Source organism: Epinephelus moara, chromosome 1 (genome assembly GCF_006386435.1).
Source record: "Epinephelus moara isolate mb chromosome 1, YSFRI_EMoa_1.0, whole genome shotgun sequence".
Lineage (NCBI taxonomy): Eukaryota > Metazoa > Chordata > Actinopteri > Perciformes > Serranidae > Epinephelus > Epinephelus moara.
In genome coordinates, this window is record NC_065506.1 from 18,225,018 (window position 1) to 18,245,792 (window position 20,775).

Below are 20,775 nucleotides of genomic sequence, written 5' to 3' on the forward strand. Positions count from 1 at the left end.
TGACTCACTCTTTTTATTTATCAAGAAAAACTAAAGCAATGCAAAGATGACGACCAAGTGGGGAGGGGGAAAGTTTGATCTGTTCCAGCAGAGATACGTATGGTTTCTGAAACAGGTTTTTAAACACTACATCATCTCTTGGCACCTGCAGGTTTTATTTTTAACCTTCATTTATTCAGGGAAGCGCACACTCGCATTCACAGCGGGGAGCTCCTCATCCACTACAACCACCGGCTTGTTCTGTCTTCAGCTCGACTGCAGCAGCTGCCTGCTTCTTAATAAAGCTGGAGAGTTTGGAAAGTTTTGGAAAGTCAGTTATTTTAAGCTGAAAAAGCTGAGGTGATGAATGCACAGATAATTATCACCTGATTCTGCAGTTTCTCTCAGCTCTACAGAGCGCTTTAGCGTCTTTGAGCTCAGTGTTTTGGTTTCTGCTGGCACACAGCTTTTCTGTTTTGGTTTGCTCTCAAGGTTTCCAGCTATAGCATGTGGCTGTATTCATACACCCAGTAACAAACAGTAGATAGCCATAGTTAGTTAGTGGAACCTTTACCAACTAAATAAGTCCATTGGTCTCAGGAGTTGGTGAAGACCAAAACAGAGTTTAAAGGAGGATGAATATTGGACTTACATTTGTCAGGTCAGCAGAGTCACAACTCCAAATAAATGCTAATGTCTGCAGGATGTGGTAAGAGCAAATGTTTGCTGGCGTGTCCTCCATGGCAACTTTATGAGGTAATAATATGTCAGTTTTGTGTTTACAATAAGCGGGAAGACTGAATACACCTCTTTGTGAAGAGAAAATTAACCTACTTATTAGGCATGTAAAATCCCTCCAAAATCCACTGGATTACATAATCAAAATTGCATGCACACACAGACATACAAAGGTAGGTTAACTCCTGTGTGCTCACCCTTTTTTATCTCAGGTGCAGAGTTTTCTGCGCGGTTGGATTTGCCGCAGGAAGTGGAAAACCATCATCCAGGACTACATCCGTTCGCCCCACGCTGAAAGCATGAGGAAGAGGAACCAGGTGGTGTTCAGCATGCTGGAGGCAGAAGCCGAATACGTCCAGCAACTACACATCTTGGTCAACAACTTCCTGCGGCCGCTCCGCATGGCTGCCAGCTCCAAGAAGCCGCCCATCACTCACGATGATGTCAGCAGCATCTTCCTTAACAGGTGGCTGGTGGTGAGACTGGTTGTGATAGTGGTGTGTGACTCGGCTGCCAACGGTTTTGAACAAGAGAGGGAGAAACAATAGTCATGACCACCATTTTGCTTATTTGTTTTATCAGTGAGACCATCATGTTCCTCCATCAGATCTTCTACCAGGGCCTGAAGGCCCGGATAGCCAGCTGGCCGACACTAGTGCTGGGTAAGAGACAGAGACGACCCCTCAGTCACCCACACAGCTCAACATTAGGCTTGCTTTTGTTGGGATTTGAAAGGGTCAGTTCACCCAAATCACACATTAAAATATACATATTGTAGGTTTTTAAGAAATCTTCCCATGAGACTACCAACTCATTATAGTGGAGGATAGCTTGTGGCACTCATTTCTAAAAAAAATGGAGAAAGTCTTTTACTAGAAACAATGTCCTTTTCCCTCATGATTCCCACTGTAAACAACATAACTCAGAATTATTTTGTACTCATGTACAACCTGTTTCATTGTTTAAATTAAGATTTAATGATGACACAGATCAGGCTGAATTTAGACCAGGACATAAACACATGCCCACATTTTGATTTTACATGTTTGCAGAAAGTTTTACTGATAAGAACAACTGACTCTTTTTCATGGAGAAGGATTTCTATGATTTGTTTCTGTCTTTAGATAAAACATTTTATGATAAACACATGGGTAATATATTGTATGAATGAATTAAACAAAACGTATTGTATAGTCATGAAGATTTCTGCTTCTCTTTACAGCGGACCTGTTTGACATCTTATTGCCCATGCTGAACATCTACCAGGAGTTTGTGAGGAACCACCAGTACAGCCTGCAGATCCTTGCGCACTGCAAACAGAACCGGGACTTTGACAAGCTGCTGAAACAGTACGAGGCCAAGCCCGACTGTGAGGAGAGGACGCTGGAGACCTTCCTCACGTACCCCATGTTTCAGGTAAGAGACCAGGTTTACAGTGTGGACAACTGCAGTATCATTACAGACTCACCACATCATTTCATTAAGTATTCTGTGGCACCTGTTAAACCTGGAAAGTACACTTTTTTTAGTGCTCCAACAACACTGTGGTAAATTATATTTAGATTCAGTATTGTATTTACTTTTCTGAAGTACTGACCTGAATTACCCAAACTTGGTTTACCTGTAGACAAGCAGTAAGATTCATGTTAGTACAGTAAAGCAATCCAGAATCTTCCAACAAATCTCATCCAACAATGGTGGCTTTTTACATTATCACATGTCTGACTTCTGACACAACAAGTGTAATTATTTAAAAAAAAATGCACAGTGTCAAAATGCCTCATACCTACATGTTTTCTCAAAATTATAGTGTTGTCTGACATTTCATTTATGAGCTAGAACTTTATTGTAATGTCTCACAAGGCCAGTTTTTTTCAAATTTGTATGCTGTATTTGTTTATTGTTGGTGAGATTAATGTCAGTTAATTTAATGTTAGACACATGCCGATTTGACAGTATTTGTCATTTTGGTCTGGTTAGACTGGACAAATGATTTCTGCTAGATATCATTTAAGTATAAAAATGTTGACTGATAATCGTGGCTCCCCATCAGGGCAACAGGTGAAACATTTAAACATCAGAGTTCATCAGTGCATTATATTTCCAACTTTGATCAAAGTCACATCAGTTAAAAAATTTGAAATCATTTAGTAAGAATGCCTCTATTAGGTAATCAGTGTATTATCTGTGTGAAAAAGAGTAATTATAAAATTCAACTGACCATTGTGAGATGTCACAATAGAATGTTTTTGTTGAAATGAACAACTTGTCCTTTGTTTCCTGATCTTCAGTAATGAGATGACGTGCAAACAGTTGTAGCACTTTTGCATAACAGTCTGTGTTCAAATGAAGTGACGTTTTCAAAACTACGTCAACAGCAGAACAATGATGCTGAGAGTAAGATTTGAAGTAAAGACATAAAAGTGGATGCTGTGGTGGTAAAGGAAATAGTGTTTCATGGTGAAAGTGAATTAAAGTGTCAGCGTTGTTGGCTCTCTGGTAGAAGAGATGATCTTTCTGCCTTTCAGGCAAACTCTGGACAGGCTCCATGATCAACTAATTACCAGTCCAAGGCCATTTATGTCAAGATGCTTGACACTGCTTTCTCAAAAGCTTTAAATCTCTTGACCTTTCAAAGTTTGAAGTGTACATTTTAACACTAAAGGATTAAAGATACCCGTTTCGATAGGTGGGTTAAACATCTCTCTCTTTTTCTCTCTCAGATCCCTCGGTACATCCTGACGCTACATGAGTTGCTGGCTCACACTCCCCATGAGCATGTGGAGAGAAACAGTTTAGACTACGCCAAGTCAAAACTGGAGGAGCTTTCTAGGTAGATCTACTGTCAGTCAGACAAACAAGTGGAAATATATTGTGTATTGTGCTGTTGTATATGTTACAACTCAAAGAAATCCACTTTAAATGAATTAATAAATACAGAGATGTGTATCAGATGTGGAGGGATTTGACTCTTTTATCAATGAACTGAACACACAACTTTAACTGTGAATTCATTGTGTCCCTACAGAATCATGCATGATGAGGTGAGTGAGACGGAGAATATCAGGAAGAACCTTGCTATTGAGCGGATGATCGTGGAAGGTTGTGAAGTGCTGCTGGACACCAGTCAGACATTTGTAAGGCAAGGTAAGTGAGTCAAGATCATGAACATTGATTTTTATGTCGGTCTGTTTGCTAACTTTATCGTCAACAAAGACGATTAAAGGGTAAACATTGTAATTAATGAAAACTGAAACTCATTCATGTATTCAAATGCTTAGTTAATCTGATTAAGGAGGCCACATTTGAACCCACTGTCAACTATATCACCACACAGAAGGAAGTGTGCATCTACTGCTAACTCACCTAGTACCACACAGCAAGCTAATATCACAGCTCAGAAAATAGTTCCTACATGAAACCACTTGCAAACAAGGTCTGTGGATTATCTTGAGTAACCAGGTCATTATTTATGGAAAGAGAGCTGTTTAGTTTTTTCAAATTTTTGGGCACTTTGAGCAACACAAGTTGAGTGCCATCTAGTTCCATTATATTGGAGGGAAGGCAGACATCTCTACAGCCGATATCTCCAACACTCTGCAACTCACACCAAAACAATATATTGATAAATAGCACTACAGGTTAGAGAAAAAATATGTGTTTTTGATTTTGGGGTGAACTGTCCCTTTAAGTCCCTGCAACAAGCTTGCACATCTGGACCATAGCAGTGGAAATCACCAATCACATTCAAACGCACCTCAGTTTGTATGTCAGTAAGTAAACACATCACTGTTTGCTGCTGATTCTGTCTTCAGTCGTACGTTTAATCTGATTCTGATCCAAGCTGTCATGTTCACTTCAGTATAGTCAGCTCTGTTTAAAGATTCATTGTAAAAGATTTGTTTGTTTACGCACTGAACACCTCTACCGGACCAGTGTCTCCACTGAATGCAGAGATACCAAACCGATAATCAACCCAACATCTAACTCCTGATAAAACAGCAAACAAGCTGACCCACAAATGTCAAAGTAACAGAGCATTACTGAGATTAGTAATCGTGATGTAATTACTGAATTTCAAACTGTAATTCCTGACACCACTTGTTACTAATAAAAGCTGGTACGTTTCTGACACTTGTTACCCAACACTGCATGCAAACTGAAAGGCTGTTTTTTAACTGAAAACATTTGAATTTATGGCCTTTAATCAACTTTTTCTTTTGAAAGTCATTAAAAACATTGGGTTTCATTATGACAGTGTCTTTACGGAAACTGGTACATGAGTAGTTGTAAAGGATGACGTGAGGTCAAAACACAAATACTCACATATAGAATTGAGGAGCGATAAGCACGATCACCTCTGATGGACACACGCCCTTAAATGTGTCATACTGACAAGGATTGTATCACAGTTAAATATGAATTCGTCAGCATACATTAAATACCGTCTTCACATGTCTCTTCTGCAGCCTTTTCTGTTGTGGTGCATCACATGTACTCTCACCCAGATCTTTAACACCTTCCACCATCTCTGCATTGATTACTGGTGCACAAACACATGCCTGTTCTACATTTCACTGTGACTGCAAACTACTAACAACAGAAATCAGAGTGTTTACACACACAAATTTTACACTTGTAATTTACAGATACAGTTGGAGCAAACATTTTGTGCATTTGTCCTTATCTGTCCACATCTGCTAATACAAGTGTGAGGAACTTGTGGTACAGACATAGCTGAGAGTGTCATGTAATTATTCCCATAAAGGGCTTTCTAAGGTTAAACACTAATTATAAGATCAAGGTCAAAGTCAAATTTCATGTGTTTTCCCGTGTGTGTGTGTGTGTGTGTGTGTGTGTGTGTGTGTGTGTGTTGACACTCCACAGGTTCTCTGATCCAGGTGCCGATGAGCGAGAAAGGGAAGATCACGAGAGGCCGACTGGGCTCTTTGTCTCTGAAGAAAGAAGGAGAGAGACAGTGTTTCCTCTTTTCCAAACATCTCATCATCTGTACACGTGGCTCCGGGGGAAAACTTCACATCACTAAGGTACAGTAGGATTCTTAGCAGGAGGACCTAATACTAAAAAATACAACCCAATAAATTGAGGTAAACTTTTCTTTAAATATCCCATAAAACAGTTTAAAAATTACAATTTCCATGATAATTGAGAGTGAAAAGTTTGACAAAGCCTTACATTTTGCCCAGCTGTTATGCAGTATCAGTCCTTTTAATACTGAAAGGGTCTCGAAAATTGATGTCAGTTATTTGTGTGTGTTAAGTGTTAATGTATATTATCAACAATACAGTATGATAAACAGAAAAAACTGCACCTTTTTAAAGTACATAAAGGAGGCATAGACTGACATGATGTAGCTTGATAATTATCACTTATTTAATATGTACATATAATATTAATTATTTAGTTCATCTTATTTTCTTTAGAAAATGTTTTAGTCACATCTGATTAAATCATATTGTTGACCCAGATTTTAATAGCCCTCATAGAGACATTTCCAAAGTCTGAATCTTTTTCAGCAGCAATTTTTTTTAAACTGTACAGAAGCCTCCACTGTCTATTAGCTGGTAACAAACTGTGTGTGACCTTGTGACCTTTCAATCCTGTCACAGAATGGAGTGGTTTCTCTCATAGACTGCACACTGATGGAGGAGGCAGAGGGGACAGATGATGAGTGTAAGTTACCGAGTTCATATTTACTGTATGACGTAGTTAAAACATAAAACTGTAAAACTCTTTAAACTACTTGGCATCATTTTCTCTGAAGAACTGCAGTAGTTACCAAAGACAAACTTGCAGGGGAGTATTTCCTTAATTTTACCCTGACTCCTAGCACTTGCATCATTTCTACCTTCTCCCCATCACCCCCACAGTAACTGTTGTGCTGGGGTTGGCAAAAAATGAGTAGTGACAATGAATCAGTACAATGATACTGCAGGGATGTAGTCTTCAGAAGGAGAGGGCTGTCATACAGTGTTAGGGCAAGGTTAAGGTTTTTGATACTGGTAAGAATCAGTCATCTGTGGCTCAATGCTTTATTGACATTATTTATGAACTACAAAATACACTAAGACTTTTAATGTTCACCTCAATACTGATCTGGAAATGTCTAGAATGTGTCTTAAAATTGGCAAGACCACCAAAATCCCAACTGAATGCCCTATTACAGAGCTCCTTGATTTTTTTATTTTTATTTTTTTTAATTAATTAAGTTTTCTTCCTGTAACTCATCAGGGCAAGATTCCCTGTAGTTTTTCTAGTTATTAGGCCCTTTAGACATTTCATGGTTAAGTGTTTCTAAATCTACAAATCAATATAAAATACCGGTATGATTACACACCTAACAAATGTGATGGAAAATTTGATTGTGGCCCTCTCAGAGCTTTGAGCTACACTCACTCACAAATAGGGAAAAAAAGAACTAGCTAAAGTGTTAATTTTTATCTTATTTAGGCATTTCTGTTTTCTAATATGTTCCTCATTCTTCTTATGGTGTTTGCTCTCAGTGTATTTCATTTTTCCCTGTCACTGTAAAGTAAGGATTGTTGAATTTGTTCCTTACAGCCAAAGGAGAGCGGAGTGGCCAGGACACAGAGCACCTGGACTTTAAAGTGATGGTGGAGCCCAAAGACGTCCAGCCCTACACTGTCATCCTGGTGGCTTCATCCCGACAGGAGAAGTCAGCGTGGACAAGTGACATCAGCCAGGTAGGTGTCAGATTATAGACTGAATGTGTTCCAAAAACACAGCAGGATAGTGAAGTGCTGATTTAAGTGAAGCATTTTGTTTACAAGTTTACATTAAAATTCAGCCCCTCCAGGGTTTTGCAATGTTGTGATCGCAACAATTAACGCAAGTTCAGCCAGTCCCCGTTAATTCTGCACAACCTTGAAATTTAAAATCTCATTTCATTGTTGAGCTGTGTACAGCATATTGATTCGCTCAGTCCCTTTCCCTCTTTCTCTCTTTATCTTGAGACTACTGCTGCAGGACTGGAGCTCTGTGCCTGGGACAGAGTTACACACACAGTGACAAAGCTAACTGTTGGCATCACAAAGCTAATGTTACCCAATGGTTATTAACTGGTTAAACGACAGAGTCGAGCCTTCATGGGTGTCATTGTGAGATTAATAGCTCAGTGTCGGATGTTAACCGCTGCGCCGGGGGTTCTGACCAAGTGGCAAAATGTGAGAAGTAGTGATGAGATCACGTTGTGCTGTGTTAGCTCGTGCTAACTGGTCAGAGATAGCAGGAGGAGAGCAACTTATGGAGACTGTCCCTCAGCCTTCTTTCGAACGGCAGCAACAGCTGATTGGTGGCAATCAACTGTTGCTGAAAATTAAACTTAAGACTATGGTCTGCAAACATCTGACACTTCCTCTATAGATATACATAATCATTAAAAAGATAAGAACATAACAACTCTTATGGCCGTTAGGGGTAGAAACTTGTATCGTCAACACGTTTGTGAACTCACTCACCCGAGTGCCTTTTTTGTGTCTGTCACCTCGCCTTACAGTGCATCGACAACATTCGCTGCAATGGCCTGATGATGAACGCCTTCGAGGAAAACAGTAAAGTCACTGTGCCACAGATGATTAAGTGAGAGTCTGACACCACGCAGAAATGCACATACATTATACATGCACAATCAGAGACTGGCATTGGCATTACATAAATACATGACAAACACATGAATAATGCATGAACATGTGTGCCCAAACTCATACACATTTGTACTTCTGTTCTTGTGAGGACCCTCAGTAACATCACATATTCCCACAACTACCTGCATAACCCCAACCTAAACCTACTCTGACCATTAACCCTTTTATAGCCATCTAAACAAGCGTAAACCAGAAATGTTTTTACTTTTTCAAAACATCTCCTCACTTTCAAGGTCTCAAATTAGTCCTTATAAAGATTAGGAGAGCACACACCAACATGCACACACACACACTCCCTCTGTTTGTATGTATACACAGCTGAATGATTCAGTGGGCCCTTTCAAGCCTGCACTTCACCGAATCATGTACAGCCTGTAGAGGCCGATCGGGTGGACATACGGAAGAGTTTGCCTCAGTTTACTTTCACTATGAGTAAATGTCATTAGTCTTTCCTGATAATTGTATTGATTTTTGTTTTTTTCCCCCTCTGGGGAAACTATCCAACCCACAGCTATGTTAATGCTTTAGCCACTGACTCGCACGTGACTAGAGAAGTGTACTAACTGTAGGTAGGCTGCATAAGTAGTGGGAGCTAAATCCCTGTGAGTCACATTCCTAACCTCAGTTAAACCCCACTGCAGGTCGGACACCAGCTTGTACTGTGATGATGTCGACATTCGCTTCAGCAAGATGATGAACTCCTGCAAGGTGCTACAGATCCGCTACGCCAGTGTGGAGCGTTTGTTGGAGAGGCTGACCGACTTGCGCTTCCTCTCCATTGACTTCCTAAACACTTTCCTCCACTCCTACCGCGTCTTCACCAGCGCTGACGTAGTGCTGGACAAACTCATCACCATCTACAAGAAGCCGATCAGTGCCATCCCTGCACGGTGAGTGATCCCCTGAGTGAGGTGATCTCACTGATATCAATGTCATTTGTCATTTGTTATGCCCAGTTGCACTGTGGATTGTGGGAAATTCTTCAGCTCTACTTTACAAAAAAAGCTAGCGAGCACTTTGTAGACCCAAAAGGAAACTCTAAAATAAGCAGTTTGATCGCAGATAACAATGCTACAGATGTTATAAGTTTTAGGGGAGTTTGCCATTGGTATGATGACTGCAGGGGATGTCCACCAGAGCTGTGGATCAAAGATCATTTCACTATCTTTAGACGTGTCTTACCCGAGAATTTGGCAGCACATCCAACCAGTCTAGTAAACTTGCCCAGGACCTCCATATTTGGCTTCTTCACCTGCAAGATTGTCTGAGACCACGGAGGGTTTTTGCAGAAATTCTTTGGTTGTGCAGACCAACTGTTGCATCAACTATCAGTTTGTTGGTCTGAGACGATCTTGCAGGTGAAGAAGCCATATGGAGGTCCTGGGCTTGTGTGGTTACACATGGTCTGTGATTGTGAGGCTGGTTGGATGTACTGCCAAATTCTCGATAACGACACTGAAGACGGCTTAAAGTAGTGAATTTAACATTCAGTTCAAAGGCAACAGCTCTGGTGCACATTCCTGCAGTCAGCATGCCAGTGGCACGCTCCCCCCAAACTGGGGACATCTGTGGCATTGTGTTGTGTAACAAAACTGCTCCTTTTAGAGCATGCTGTTTAATCAAGCATCTTGATGTGCCACACCTATCAGGTAGATGGATTGTGGAATATGTTTGTAAAATGTTGTCTTTGAAACATTTTGACAAATTTGTGAACAAAATTTGAGAGAACTGAGCCCATTGTGTAGATAGAAAAAGTCTTAAATCGTTAATTTCACTTTATAAAAAATAGGAGCAAAACAAAAGTTTATATTATATTAATATTATTATATTATTATATGCATAGTCCCCAGAGGATGAATCTTACAGACTTTGATGATCCCCTGACTTTTACTTGGCACCATTATTAGGTCAAAGTTTCAATAAACTTTGTTTAATGACCAAAAACTCTGAAAACTAATGGCATTCCCATCAGCCTCAGCTGTAGTTTGCATTTAGTGCTATGTTAGCATGCTAACACCTGACTAAGACGGTCAATACATGGTAAACATTATACCTGCTAAACACCAGCATGTTAACATTGTCACTGTAACTACTGTGTCCAAGTAAAGGGGGCAGCTAGCATGGCTTTTGCTAAGACTCTTAAGTCTTGTTAGAGTAAACCAACATGGTATGACTAGCTGAGCTCCAAGGTCAAACGAAATGTGATCAAAGTCAAGGTGCATCATTGCAAAAATGGCATAATTATTTGATATATTAGGGCATGGGAGGCAGGTTTATTTGTAGAGCACCTTTCAACAATAAGGCAAATCAATGTGCTGTACATGTGAAGGACTTGAAATGCATAACAGCATCAGCCAATCAGAGGAAAAGTGTCTCAACCAGCAGACGCAGCAGATCCCCAGTGAAAACAGAGCACCTGTGCATGTGTAGCAGTGTTCTCAGTTGTGATTAAGTTACCTCAGTTACTGTAGTCCCTCTTCATGAAATGTTTTTACCTGTAAACAGGAGGTTTGTTCCATTAAACCCCTCCTAGCATCTCACCGCCAGGCCAATCCCTGTAGTGTGTGACGACTGAAAAAGGAACTAAGTTTGAATTTTCCACGTATTTTTCTCTCGAGGATGCAGCAACAGTTCTGTAATGGTGCAGTGAAAAGGTGGGACTTCTCTGGTGTCTGGATTTGTCTTTGCTCTCACGTGGACTGTAAGCAGCCCATCATGCTATCGTACCCTCTCCAGGTGAGCAGGGACGAGAGGAGAGGCAGCGAGAGGTCACAACCAACACCACTGTCTTCTGTCCACCATCACAGTTAATTGGGTCCTGCGTCCACCCTCCTCTCCCTCACCCCTCCTCTGCTTTCTCGTTCCTCTCTTTTACCCTTTTCCATTCTCTTACTTTTATTTTTCTTTCCACGAGTCTGACCATTCCTCTCTCCGCTGCGCTGTCACCATGGCAACCCTTCACTCTGCTGCAGGACCCCACCCTCTCCCTCTCTCCTCATCTTCTCCCTCCCTCCCTCTCTCTCTCTCTCTCTCTCTCTCTCTCTCTCTCTCTCTCTCTCTCTCTCTCCCTTTCTCCCATCATCTGCAGCGGCTCTACGGTATTAAATATTGATGGTGGTGTTTTGCACCCAGACCCTGCTCTCCTCTCCTCGTCTCTCCCCCTCCTTCCTTCTTTTTGTCTTACTTCTCCCTCTTTTCCTGCTTAATTATCTTATCATTTTGCCTATTTCCTGCTTTACTTGTGTCCTCTCTTGACTCTTCACTTTGCTGTTTGTGCTTCATCTCTCTCCCTATCCTCCCTGTCATTGCCATCTTTGTCATTCTCATCTCCTTATTTGTAAATGTTTTGCAAATTTAGGCAAGGAGACACAACATGGTTGCAGCTAACACCATACAGGGCTGGAGGCTTCCCATTCGCCCACTCCCAACCAGCAGCCTTCGCTGTGGTGGAATCCATATCCACTATGTTACTCCTCTCTCGCCCCCTCCCTCTCAGTCTCACTGTTTTTGCCCCTGCTTTTTTTTTTTTTTTTTTTTTTGCACTGCACCTCTGTCTCTTTCTCCCACTTCCCCTCTCTCGCTCTCTCTCTGGCTCCTCTTTTCTCTCTGTTTCTCTCTCTCCCCATGTCTCTGTGGGCCTCCCCTGGGCTGGTTGCTGTTGGCAGCACCCGTGCCTCCCACACTGTCACTTGACATGCTATTTATAGGCCTTCAGAGGGGGTGGCTCTCAGTGCAAGGAGGATGCTGTCTTAAACAATGTAGCTTAAATAAAAGAGGCAGGAGCTCCCGAAGAGCCCTGTGGTTAATGTGTTCCCTCTCTGCCTCTGTGTACCGACACCGAGTGCACTGTGCACCCCCATTATCACCATTTCTCCCCTTTCCTCTCTCTCCTATTCAGGTCTCTGAATAATTACCCCATATCCCCAAGGTGTTGTTTTTTAGTAGTAAAAGATACTCTTCTCAGTGTTCATCCTCCTGTCTTTTTCTCCTCTTCTTTCCTGCAGTTCTTTGGAGCTTTTCTTTGCCAGCAGCCAGAACAACAAACTCCTCTACGGCGAGCCACCCACATCGCCGCGTGCCAGCCGCAAGTTCTCCTCCCCTCCTCCTCTCTCCATCACCAAGTCGTCCTCACCCAACCGCCGTCGCAAGCTCTCGCTCAACATCCCCATCATCACAGGGGGCAAAGCCCTAGACCTGGCTGCTCTCAGCTGTTCTCCCAATGGCTATGCAAGCATGCACTCCACCATGTCACCCTTCAGTAAGACCACCCTCGACATTAACAAGCTCTATGTGTCTAGCACCATGGCCAGCAAAATCCCCGATGAGGGAGAGACCAAAGCCGAAGGCAAGGCTGAGGAGTCTGTGCTCAACAAGCAAGGTCAGAATCACTGTCCAAGGGCTTTTTCCTCAGTTTTAATGAGGTTTCTGTGTAGTGTGGTAGCATTTTTACAAGCCCAGTGTCATGCTCATGTCTTGTATGTATCCTCCACTCACACTAGAGCCACTTTCACAGTCCAGCCCATTAAAGTTAAAGTGGTACTGAATCATATTTTGCATGTGTAAGAGGTCTAAAGTAAAAAACAATCCGCTTGTGAAACGCTTTTTCTGTCCAGATCTGTCTGTGAGAGAGGAATGTGATGAGGATCCAAATCAGAGTGATGAAGCAGAAGCAGAAATGTCTCCTCCCAAATCACCATCAACACCCAAGAATGTCAAGTCAAAGAACTCTGGTGCAGTATGACTTTGTCTCTCTATCACCACTGCATCGTGACCCAGTGTTCTGTTTAACCGCTTGTGTGTCCGAGACCCTTTTAGTAGATCTTGTGATCTACTTTTGAATCCCCACCCACCAGTTACAAAACAAATGAGTTGGCATGTATGTTAAGTAACTTGGCAAGAATGTAGGAGCTGGCAAACTCCAGCAGCTTAGCACTTAGTGCTAGTGACATAGTGTACTTGCCAGTGGAGTGTCCTGGCAAATTAGAATATGACAAAATAAAATCAATAATAATAGATCATGTCAATAACAAGGACCATTAGTAACATGGAGCACATTTAACAGGCCTGACTCTTATATTAGATCCTCTATGAGCACTTGAATGACTAATTCTGACTGGCTGATTACATGATTTAACTTGTCAAAATAACAGATAATGTGAAACTAGAATGAAATCAAATTTTAAGGGCAGTTGTCCAGTGGAACTTCACTGAAAGCACTGTAGCAGAATAACACCAGTTAGCATTCATATACAGGTTAGGCAGAATATTTACTGACTGTTCAAGAGCCAGCAGTGACAGTGTCAGTGTTGAAGCGACGACATAAGCTGACAGCAACAGCTTGATGTATTCGCTTTATTACAGAGAGTCAGATAAGACGATTGATACCATTACCATAGATACCGCCACCTGCTGGTTAGTTTAGCTTAGCATAAAGACTTGAAACAGGGAAACAGCTAGCCTGGCTCTGTCCAAAGATAACAAAATCCACCTATCAGCATCTTTAAAGCTCACAAATTGACCATAATCCTCAATAAAACCACATCCTGTTGTTATTAAGTCAACAGATTTTCTCTACAGTTTGACAAAGCCAAGCTAGCTCTTTCCCCCTGTTTCCAGTCTCCGTGCTAAGCTAAGCTAACTGGCTGCTGGCGGTAGTTCATATTGACACTGCAGAGAGGGAATAAGTGCATATCCCAAAATGTCGAACTAATGCTTGAATACATTTGAAACATTCAACTTTTTACATTTCTCTGCCTCACACAAACACCTTGTGACTCAGAGGAGTGAACATTTCAAACACTTACATAATACAAATGTTTCTATCAGCTGTCATTATTACATGATGTTTACAAAGCACCTTCAATAGTTGGACTTAATCTTGAAAGATGTCATCAAAGTAGGAGAATCTGTCATCTGTCTCAGAATAGTAGAAAAGGTACATTTTAGATTCACATGTTCAGCGGAAACCAAAAATATCAAAGGTAAGATAAGGTGTCAGCGTGACTTGTACCATCAGATCCATTTTTATCACCCAGCAGAGTCACATTGTTTATGTGAGAAGTGAAAACAGGTTGAGAGGAGAGGAGTAATTCATAGAGTTAAATAAATCCCTGCTGCAGTGGACTGTATAGCAAACTTTTTTCTTTTTTTTCAGAAAATGACAAGCGTAACTATAGCCAAATAAGGTCTTGATAAAAAACCACCCACAGCCTCCTGGCCCTCCCCGTACCGCACAGAGAGGGAGCATCCACCCCGTAGGTAGTCAGGCACAATTCATCCCCAGTGTGTTCTCTTCCCACGGTGCTGGATACAAGGGAAGCCAGTGCCGTGTGTGAGTAGGTGGAAGGAAACCTTGTACCTTAGCAACGATGTGCATGTTCTTCTATACCGCCCCCGGCTGAACAGAGGAAGGGAGGGAGTGAAGGAGGGAGGCAGAGAGGCAGACACGGTGGAGTGTACACCGTCACTGCCACGAGCTGCAGGACACACTGTGCTGGGTCTGTTTCAGCTCTCTGTTGCCCTCCACTGGTCAGCAGCTTAGCTTGATTATCGTCAAATAGTTCATCCACAGCACTTCACAGAAGGAATCAAATCACTTTAAGTCACCTAAAGATGATCCACTCTCAATTGCAGTTTCAGCCTAATCCTATCAACTTGTAATGTTGTCAACTTAGTGGAATTATCCTTCAGTCTTTTGATAACAATAATGAAGAGTAATTAGGTGGTTTAACCTTACAGAAGTATCTCTGTGTTTACCTCTTCTTGTAGAGTTTTCCCTGTTCTCCTTCAACAATGGCATGGTGGTGTCTTCTTGCCGGGAGCTGGACAATAACCGCAGTGCCCTTTCTGCCGCCTCGGCCTTCGCCATCGCTACAGCTGGTGCCAATGAAGGCACACCCACCAAGGAGAAGTACCGTCGTATGTCACTGGCCAGCACGGGTCAGTCACATGAGGGGATGCTGTCTCTGTTGGCCAATAGAGAGACTTGTTGAGGAGTATTATGGAACTGAGAGTAAAATACTGTAATTTGATCACAGAAACAGAACAGTGCAGTATAGTCCAGTATGATCACCATAAAAAGTACTTGATTAGACAACAGGTGACTGACTGGATTATTTAGCCATAGTGACATAGAGAAGCAAAAGCATAAGCAGTTTTATGTCTGATGACCACCAGGGGGCCTCCAAACAAAGTATAAATGTAAAGTCCTCTTTTTATTTTATGCCATTACTGAAGCATCTGTTTCACTGATATTAACTTTAACTGTTGTGATTGATTTATCTGTACTGCCCTACAAAGGCTACCCACAGTAACTCCACCAACACTGAAACTGATAAAAATGGCTTCAGCCTAATGTGTCATAGGTAGAAAAGTGGTAATGCACTTATTAAATAGGTGTTCATGAAGTAAATTTTATGCCTAAAAACATGATCAGGGGTTTGACCTATACCCGTAAAATGCAAGAAAAAATAAATAAAGTGACTTCACCATGCTTTTATATGACCTTAAACAGCAAAGTGCAGCACAATTTTAGTTTCTTATCTTTTTCTCTATGAGGTAAAATGTTTTAAAGTCTTACTAGATTCAATTTTTATTCTTTTTATTTTATAGATGTTTGTTTTAAAAGTAGTAACAAAGAAAATTAATTAAGTATCCCTCAAGTAGTATTTTGTTGTAAAATGTACTTCATCGTATTTGACCTAAATTAAGATTACTTGCTTACTACATCATCATCATACTCCTCATCACTGGTCTTGCCATGGACATTGCCACAGTATCAGTTTTTTGTCAATGGCATCATCCTTATTCTCACTTTTACCATTTGCTGCACCTTTCCTTGGTCCGAAAGAATCCCAAATCTTTGGGAACCCAAGCTGGAGGGCAGTAACTACATTTTCTGTGGTTTGCCTTGGGTTTTGTAGTTACTGCAATTTTTACACCCTATTTTTCTCAAAAACCAAACAAGATTGGACAAGGAAATTATGTCACAAGATAAAAGAGATATTCAAAGGTTTAATTTCACTCATAACTTAGTTTTGACCAAAATGATAGATAGTGTTGTTAGCCTTTGGAGGGCAGTGTAAGTGATTGTTGTTGTGCATATGGCAAAGCTGCAATGAGGAGTTATCAGCTTTTGAATGGGGGAATGTAATATGTTGGCTTTCCCCATGTCACATTCCTAATGCTACTAATTTCACCATCAGTGTCCCTTTAAGTACTGTAACGTTAAAGAAGACTGCACAGCAAGAGTAACGTCTGGGGGAGAAGGGGGGATGCAAATATGACTCTGACTATGGAATTTACATACATAATTTATGTTTGAATAGTGCTTGACCATTTCAAATAGTCTTCAATAGTGTGGTGTGTGGGAATTCAACTTGACTGTAACTTTGTCAAACCTGGTTTCAGGTTTTCCTACAGACCAGAGGAATGGGGACAAAGAGTTTGTTATCAGGAGAGCTGCCACAAACAGGGTCCTGAATGTGTTGCGTCACTGGGTTTCCAAACACTCGCAGGTACAGTTCACCTTTTAATCTATCTTTCCATGCCTTTGTAGGAGAAAAAAACAACACTTCTGTAATGACTCTGCTGTTGTTCCTGTGTTGGTCCTCAGGACTTTGAGATGAACACAGAGCTGAAGATGCGAGTAATTGGCTTCCTGGAGGAGGTGATGCATGACCCAGAGCTCCTGACACAGGAAAGAAAGGCAGCTGCCAACATCATCAGGTTGGTTTTCTGTTATCAGTGATTGTCATATGTGACGCATTTGTTTGTCAGCGCCATGTGGAAGAAAAGTTTCTGCAAGAGTATTTCTGATGCCAACAATCAGTCATGGTAATAAAAACAGCAACTATAGATCCAGTACATCACAGGTCCTGGCCTAAATCTAAGCCTTGGTGCACTTGCGCAAAATGTACCTTTCCTTCTGAGCAGCAGTTTCTGAATATCCCTGACGTGTTTTCTATTCCTCTGGGAAACACAGTCCAGGTTTTTACATTGGTACAGCAGAGCAAAACTGGAGTGAAACCCCAGTATGGTGTGTGATCTAACCAACCTGTCAGCATGCCCCTCTTGCTACTAAACATTATCAAACTGAGGAGCTGAAGCCAAAAGTGCCTTTAACCAAACTGAACAAAAAGTGTGCTGGGTCAAGTTGGGCACTTTTGGACAGGTCACAACCATCTATGTCTACCTAGGTTGAGGTAATTGTGGACAAAACTGTCAAATAATGGCACTATTCTCTTTTTGTATGTAGGACTCTCACTCAGGAGGACCCTGGAGACAACCAGGTCACACTGGAAGAGATCACACAGATGGTGAGAGGAAGATTACAAAAGCCTTTTCAGTGTATATAAAAAAACTTGTGCTTCTTGAAATGACTGTGTTTCCTATTGAAATGGTTTCTGCTTTAGTTGTAATGATGCTTTTTTTTGTGTGTGTTTGCGTGTGTGTCAGGCCATGGATGACTCTAAGACTGAGCCGTTTGAGAGCCACTCTGCCCTGGAGATAGCTGAGCAACTCACACTGCTGGACCACCTGGTCTTCAAGGTCATCCCATACGAGTGAGTACACAAGCATACACGTGTTCGTGCATGCACACACAAAAGCTTATGCACATACACAGGCACTTGGATGAAAATGATTAAGGTGGGAGGAGGAGATTGAAGGGATGTACACACAGTGAATGTTTGAATGCATGTTTTTCTACAGGGAGTTCTTTGGTCAAGGTTGGATGAAGAACGACAAGAACGAGAGAACGCCCTACATTATGAAAACAACCAAGCATTTCAACGATGTATGTGTTTACTCTGGTATTGTCGTATTATAGATAGATAGATAGATAGATAGATAGATAGATAGATGATCATTACTACCAACATGTCTATTTTTCTTTTTTTGTCAGATCAGCAACAGGATCGCCACAGAGATCCTGCAGTGGGACGATGTCAACATGCGGGTGGCGGTGATCGAGAAATGGGTGGCGGTGGCTGACATCTGCCGCTGCCTCCACAACTACAACGCCATGCTGGAGATCACATCCTCGCTCAACCGCAGCTCCGTCTTCCGCCTCAAGAAGACCTGGCTCAAAGTGTCCAAGCAGGTATCAGACATTTCTGATATGTCCTCCAGCAGCGACATTATCTGGGTCAACTCACTTTCACGAGTAACCACTAAAGGTCAGATGGCCCTAAAGGAAAACTTTGCCATTTTGGGAAATACGCTTACAGTGGACTATTTGTTCTCCTGCTGAGCTGTAGATGAGACGAACAATACCACTCTCATGTCTGGACACTAAACAAAGGCTTTCTCTCTGAGAATCTTTTTGACTTCCTGGAGTTTTGTCGTCACTGTGAGGTTGCCTAGCAACTAGGGCTGGGTATCACTACTCAATATTTTCAGTGATCGACCAAAATAACCCAGTACCAAGTAGTATTGAAACTTTTCCTGTCAAATAATACTCTACTGGTATCAGTATCACCCAAGGGTACTGGTATTGGTGCTGGTATTGTAATTTTTTTCAAAGGATACCCATGTAACCGGTGGACTTTAGTGTTGTCTGAGTTTTGTTGATATGAAGAGGCCCAGACTGTGGATGTCTTTGGACATCTCTGTTTATTCCTGACAAAAGGTGGCAAAAACAAAATCCTTCGTCAAACACAACCACACAAACTCGAGCCCCTACACAAATTAAGTGACACAGGATCATGTTAGCATAATACAAATTTACAAACATAGCTTAACAGTGCTAAAACAGGAATTTTACTACAAGAGCAATGTCGCTTACCTCTCCCACGGAGCACAACAGAAAAAGGGGAGAGGACAGACAGGAGACACCTCTTTATAGGTGGGGTACCCCCACAGGTCAACACAGGGGTACAGAAACTGAATGTCAAGCATTCCCCATATTGACTGCAGAGGCCTAAGTGTGTCAGGTAATAACAACTGAAACAAATTTTGTGTAATTAAAATACTTACAAATGTACATTTGACTTTGTTACACATATTACTGCTGTATAATTCACCCTGTTACACCCAGATTTACTAGCAACCAGCAGAGATTCCAGGAAGTTACTGCTCCTGGACAAAAACTCTTTTCAGCATGTCAGACTACTTTTACAATTTTGTAAGGTTTTAACAAACAGGATATTGATTATGTTGATTTTTGGGTTTTAGAGGTGCTGGTAGGCAGATTTTTTTAATCCAGTTTGGACAGAGCCAAGCTAGCTTTTACCCCCATTTTCAGTCTTTGTGCTAAGCTAAGCTAATTGTCCCCTGCTTCTGGCCTCATATTTAGCGTACATATGGAAGTGGCTTTGATCTTATCCTCTAACTCTCGGCGTGTATTTCCCAAATTGTTGAACTATTTCTTCAAGCTTTTTTCTTCCAGCCATAGTGAGCATTTCAAACTCTTTTTTTTATAACTTGTATCAAAAATGAAACAGGGCATTTTGCAAGTGAAACAAAATGAAAAGAATACAGAGAGGCTGATAATGGTACTTTTGAGTAGCACTGCCCTCAGTTCATAACATTACATTTTTGGCTGCTGGTAATAACAGATTTGCTTTGATCCGTCTTCTAGACGAAGACTGTGATTGACAAGTTACAGAAGCTGGTGTCATCAGAGGGACGATTTAAGAACCTGAGAGAAGCTCTGAAGAAGTAAGTGTTGAAAGCTTTTAACTCCTCTGTGCTCAGGCATTGTGGTCGGGAAGATTTATACATTCCTCTTTATGTCTGTGTATTATATCTCTGTGTCTGACCCGCCTTTTGTCCTCAGCTGTGACCCTCCCTGTGTTCCCTACCTGGGAATGTACCTGACTGACTTGGCCTTCATCGAGGAGGGAACACCCAACTACACCGAGGACAACCTGGTTAACTTCTCCAAGATGAGAATGGTGACGAACAGCAGTGTGCTGCAGTACACACAATAACATGCACTTAATATTGCTGCTATCTAACACTGTATTCATTTTATTTGTCTCCAGATATCTCACATTATCAGAGAGATACGGCAATTTCAGCAAACGGCTTACAAGATTGATTATCAACCAAAGGTGAGGTTACTGTTTGTCTTTATTAATTTAGACTGGTGCAGGACTTTGTTTGGAGGTAGTACTTGACCAGTATTGTAATATCTTAGTTTGCCTAATTGTTTAAGTCTGTATTCTTTCTTTATTAAAATAGATTTGCCTTAAGATTGGCCAGTTGAGAGTCTTCTCAAGTTTAAATATTAAAAATGGGCCTATAATAGGCGGCAAGGATAAAACGTGGTAGCTATGGATAATAATGTAGGCTATATCTTTGATTACTGGTCAGCGATTGCCAATGGAGAATAATATGTTTGCTTAGTGGGAGTTATTTTATCACATTC

At 41.4% G+C, this 20,775-nt stretch overlaps 1 protein-coding gene across 1 annotated transcript in view; it reads left to right on the plus strand.

The window, feature by feature from the left end:
• Positions 1–20,775, plus strand: part of LOC126390791 (ras-specific guanine nucleotide-releasing factor 1-like) — a 35,605-nt gene that overhangs the window by 12,300 nt on the left and 2,530 nt on the right. Inside the window, exons 5-26 of the mRNA XM_050045252.1 lie at positions 930–1,183; positions 1,300–1,379; positions 1,940–2,133; positions 3,441–3,550; positions 3,746–3,864; positions 5,605–5,765; positions 6,348–6,411; positions 7,300–7,442; positions 8,255–8,337; positions 9,044–9,292; positions 12,407–12,780; positions 13,016–13,132; positions 15,171–15,341; positions 16,812–16,918; positions 17,017–17,129; positions 17,659–17,719; positions 17,859–17,965; positions 18,114–18,198; positions 18,307–18,504; positions 19,984–20,063; positions 20,182–20,299; positions 20,390–20,458. Of these exons, the coding sequence (XP_049901209.1) occupies positions 930–1,183; positions 1,300–1,379; positions 1,940–2,133; positions 3,441–3,550; positions 3,746–3,864; positions 5,605–5,765; positions 6,348–6,411; positions 7,300–7,442; positions 8,255–8,337; positions 9,044–9,292; positions 12,407–12,780; positions 13,016–13,132; positions 15,171–15,341; positions 16,812–16,918; positions 17,017–17,129; positions 17,659–17,719; positions 17,859–17,965; positions 18,114–18,198; positions 18,307–18,504; positions 19,984–20,063; positions 20,182–20,299; positions 20,390–20,458 (3,057 nt within the window). The remainder of the gene's footprint in view (positions 1–929; positions 1,184–1,299; positions 1,380–1,939; positions 2,134–3,440; positions 3,551–3,745; positions 3,865–5,604; positions 5,766–6,347; positions 6,412–7,299; positions 7,443–8,254; positions 8,338–9,043; positions 9,293–12,406; positions 12,781–13,015; positions 13,133–15,170; positions 15,342–16,811; positions 16,919–17,016; positions 17,130–17,658; positions 17,720–17,858; positions 17,966–18,113; positions 18,199–18,306; positions 18,505–19,983; positions 20,064–20,181; positions 20,300–20,389; positions 20,459–20,775) is intronic.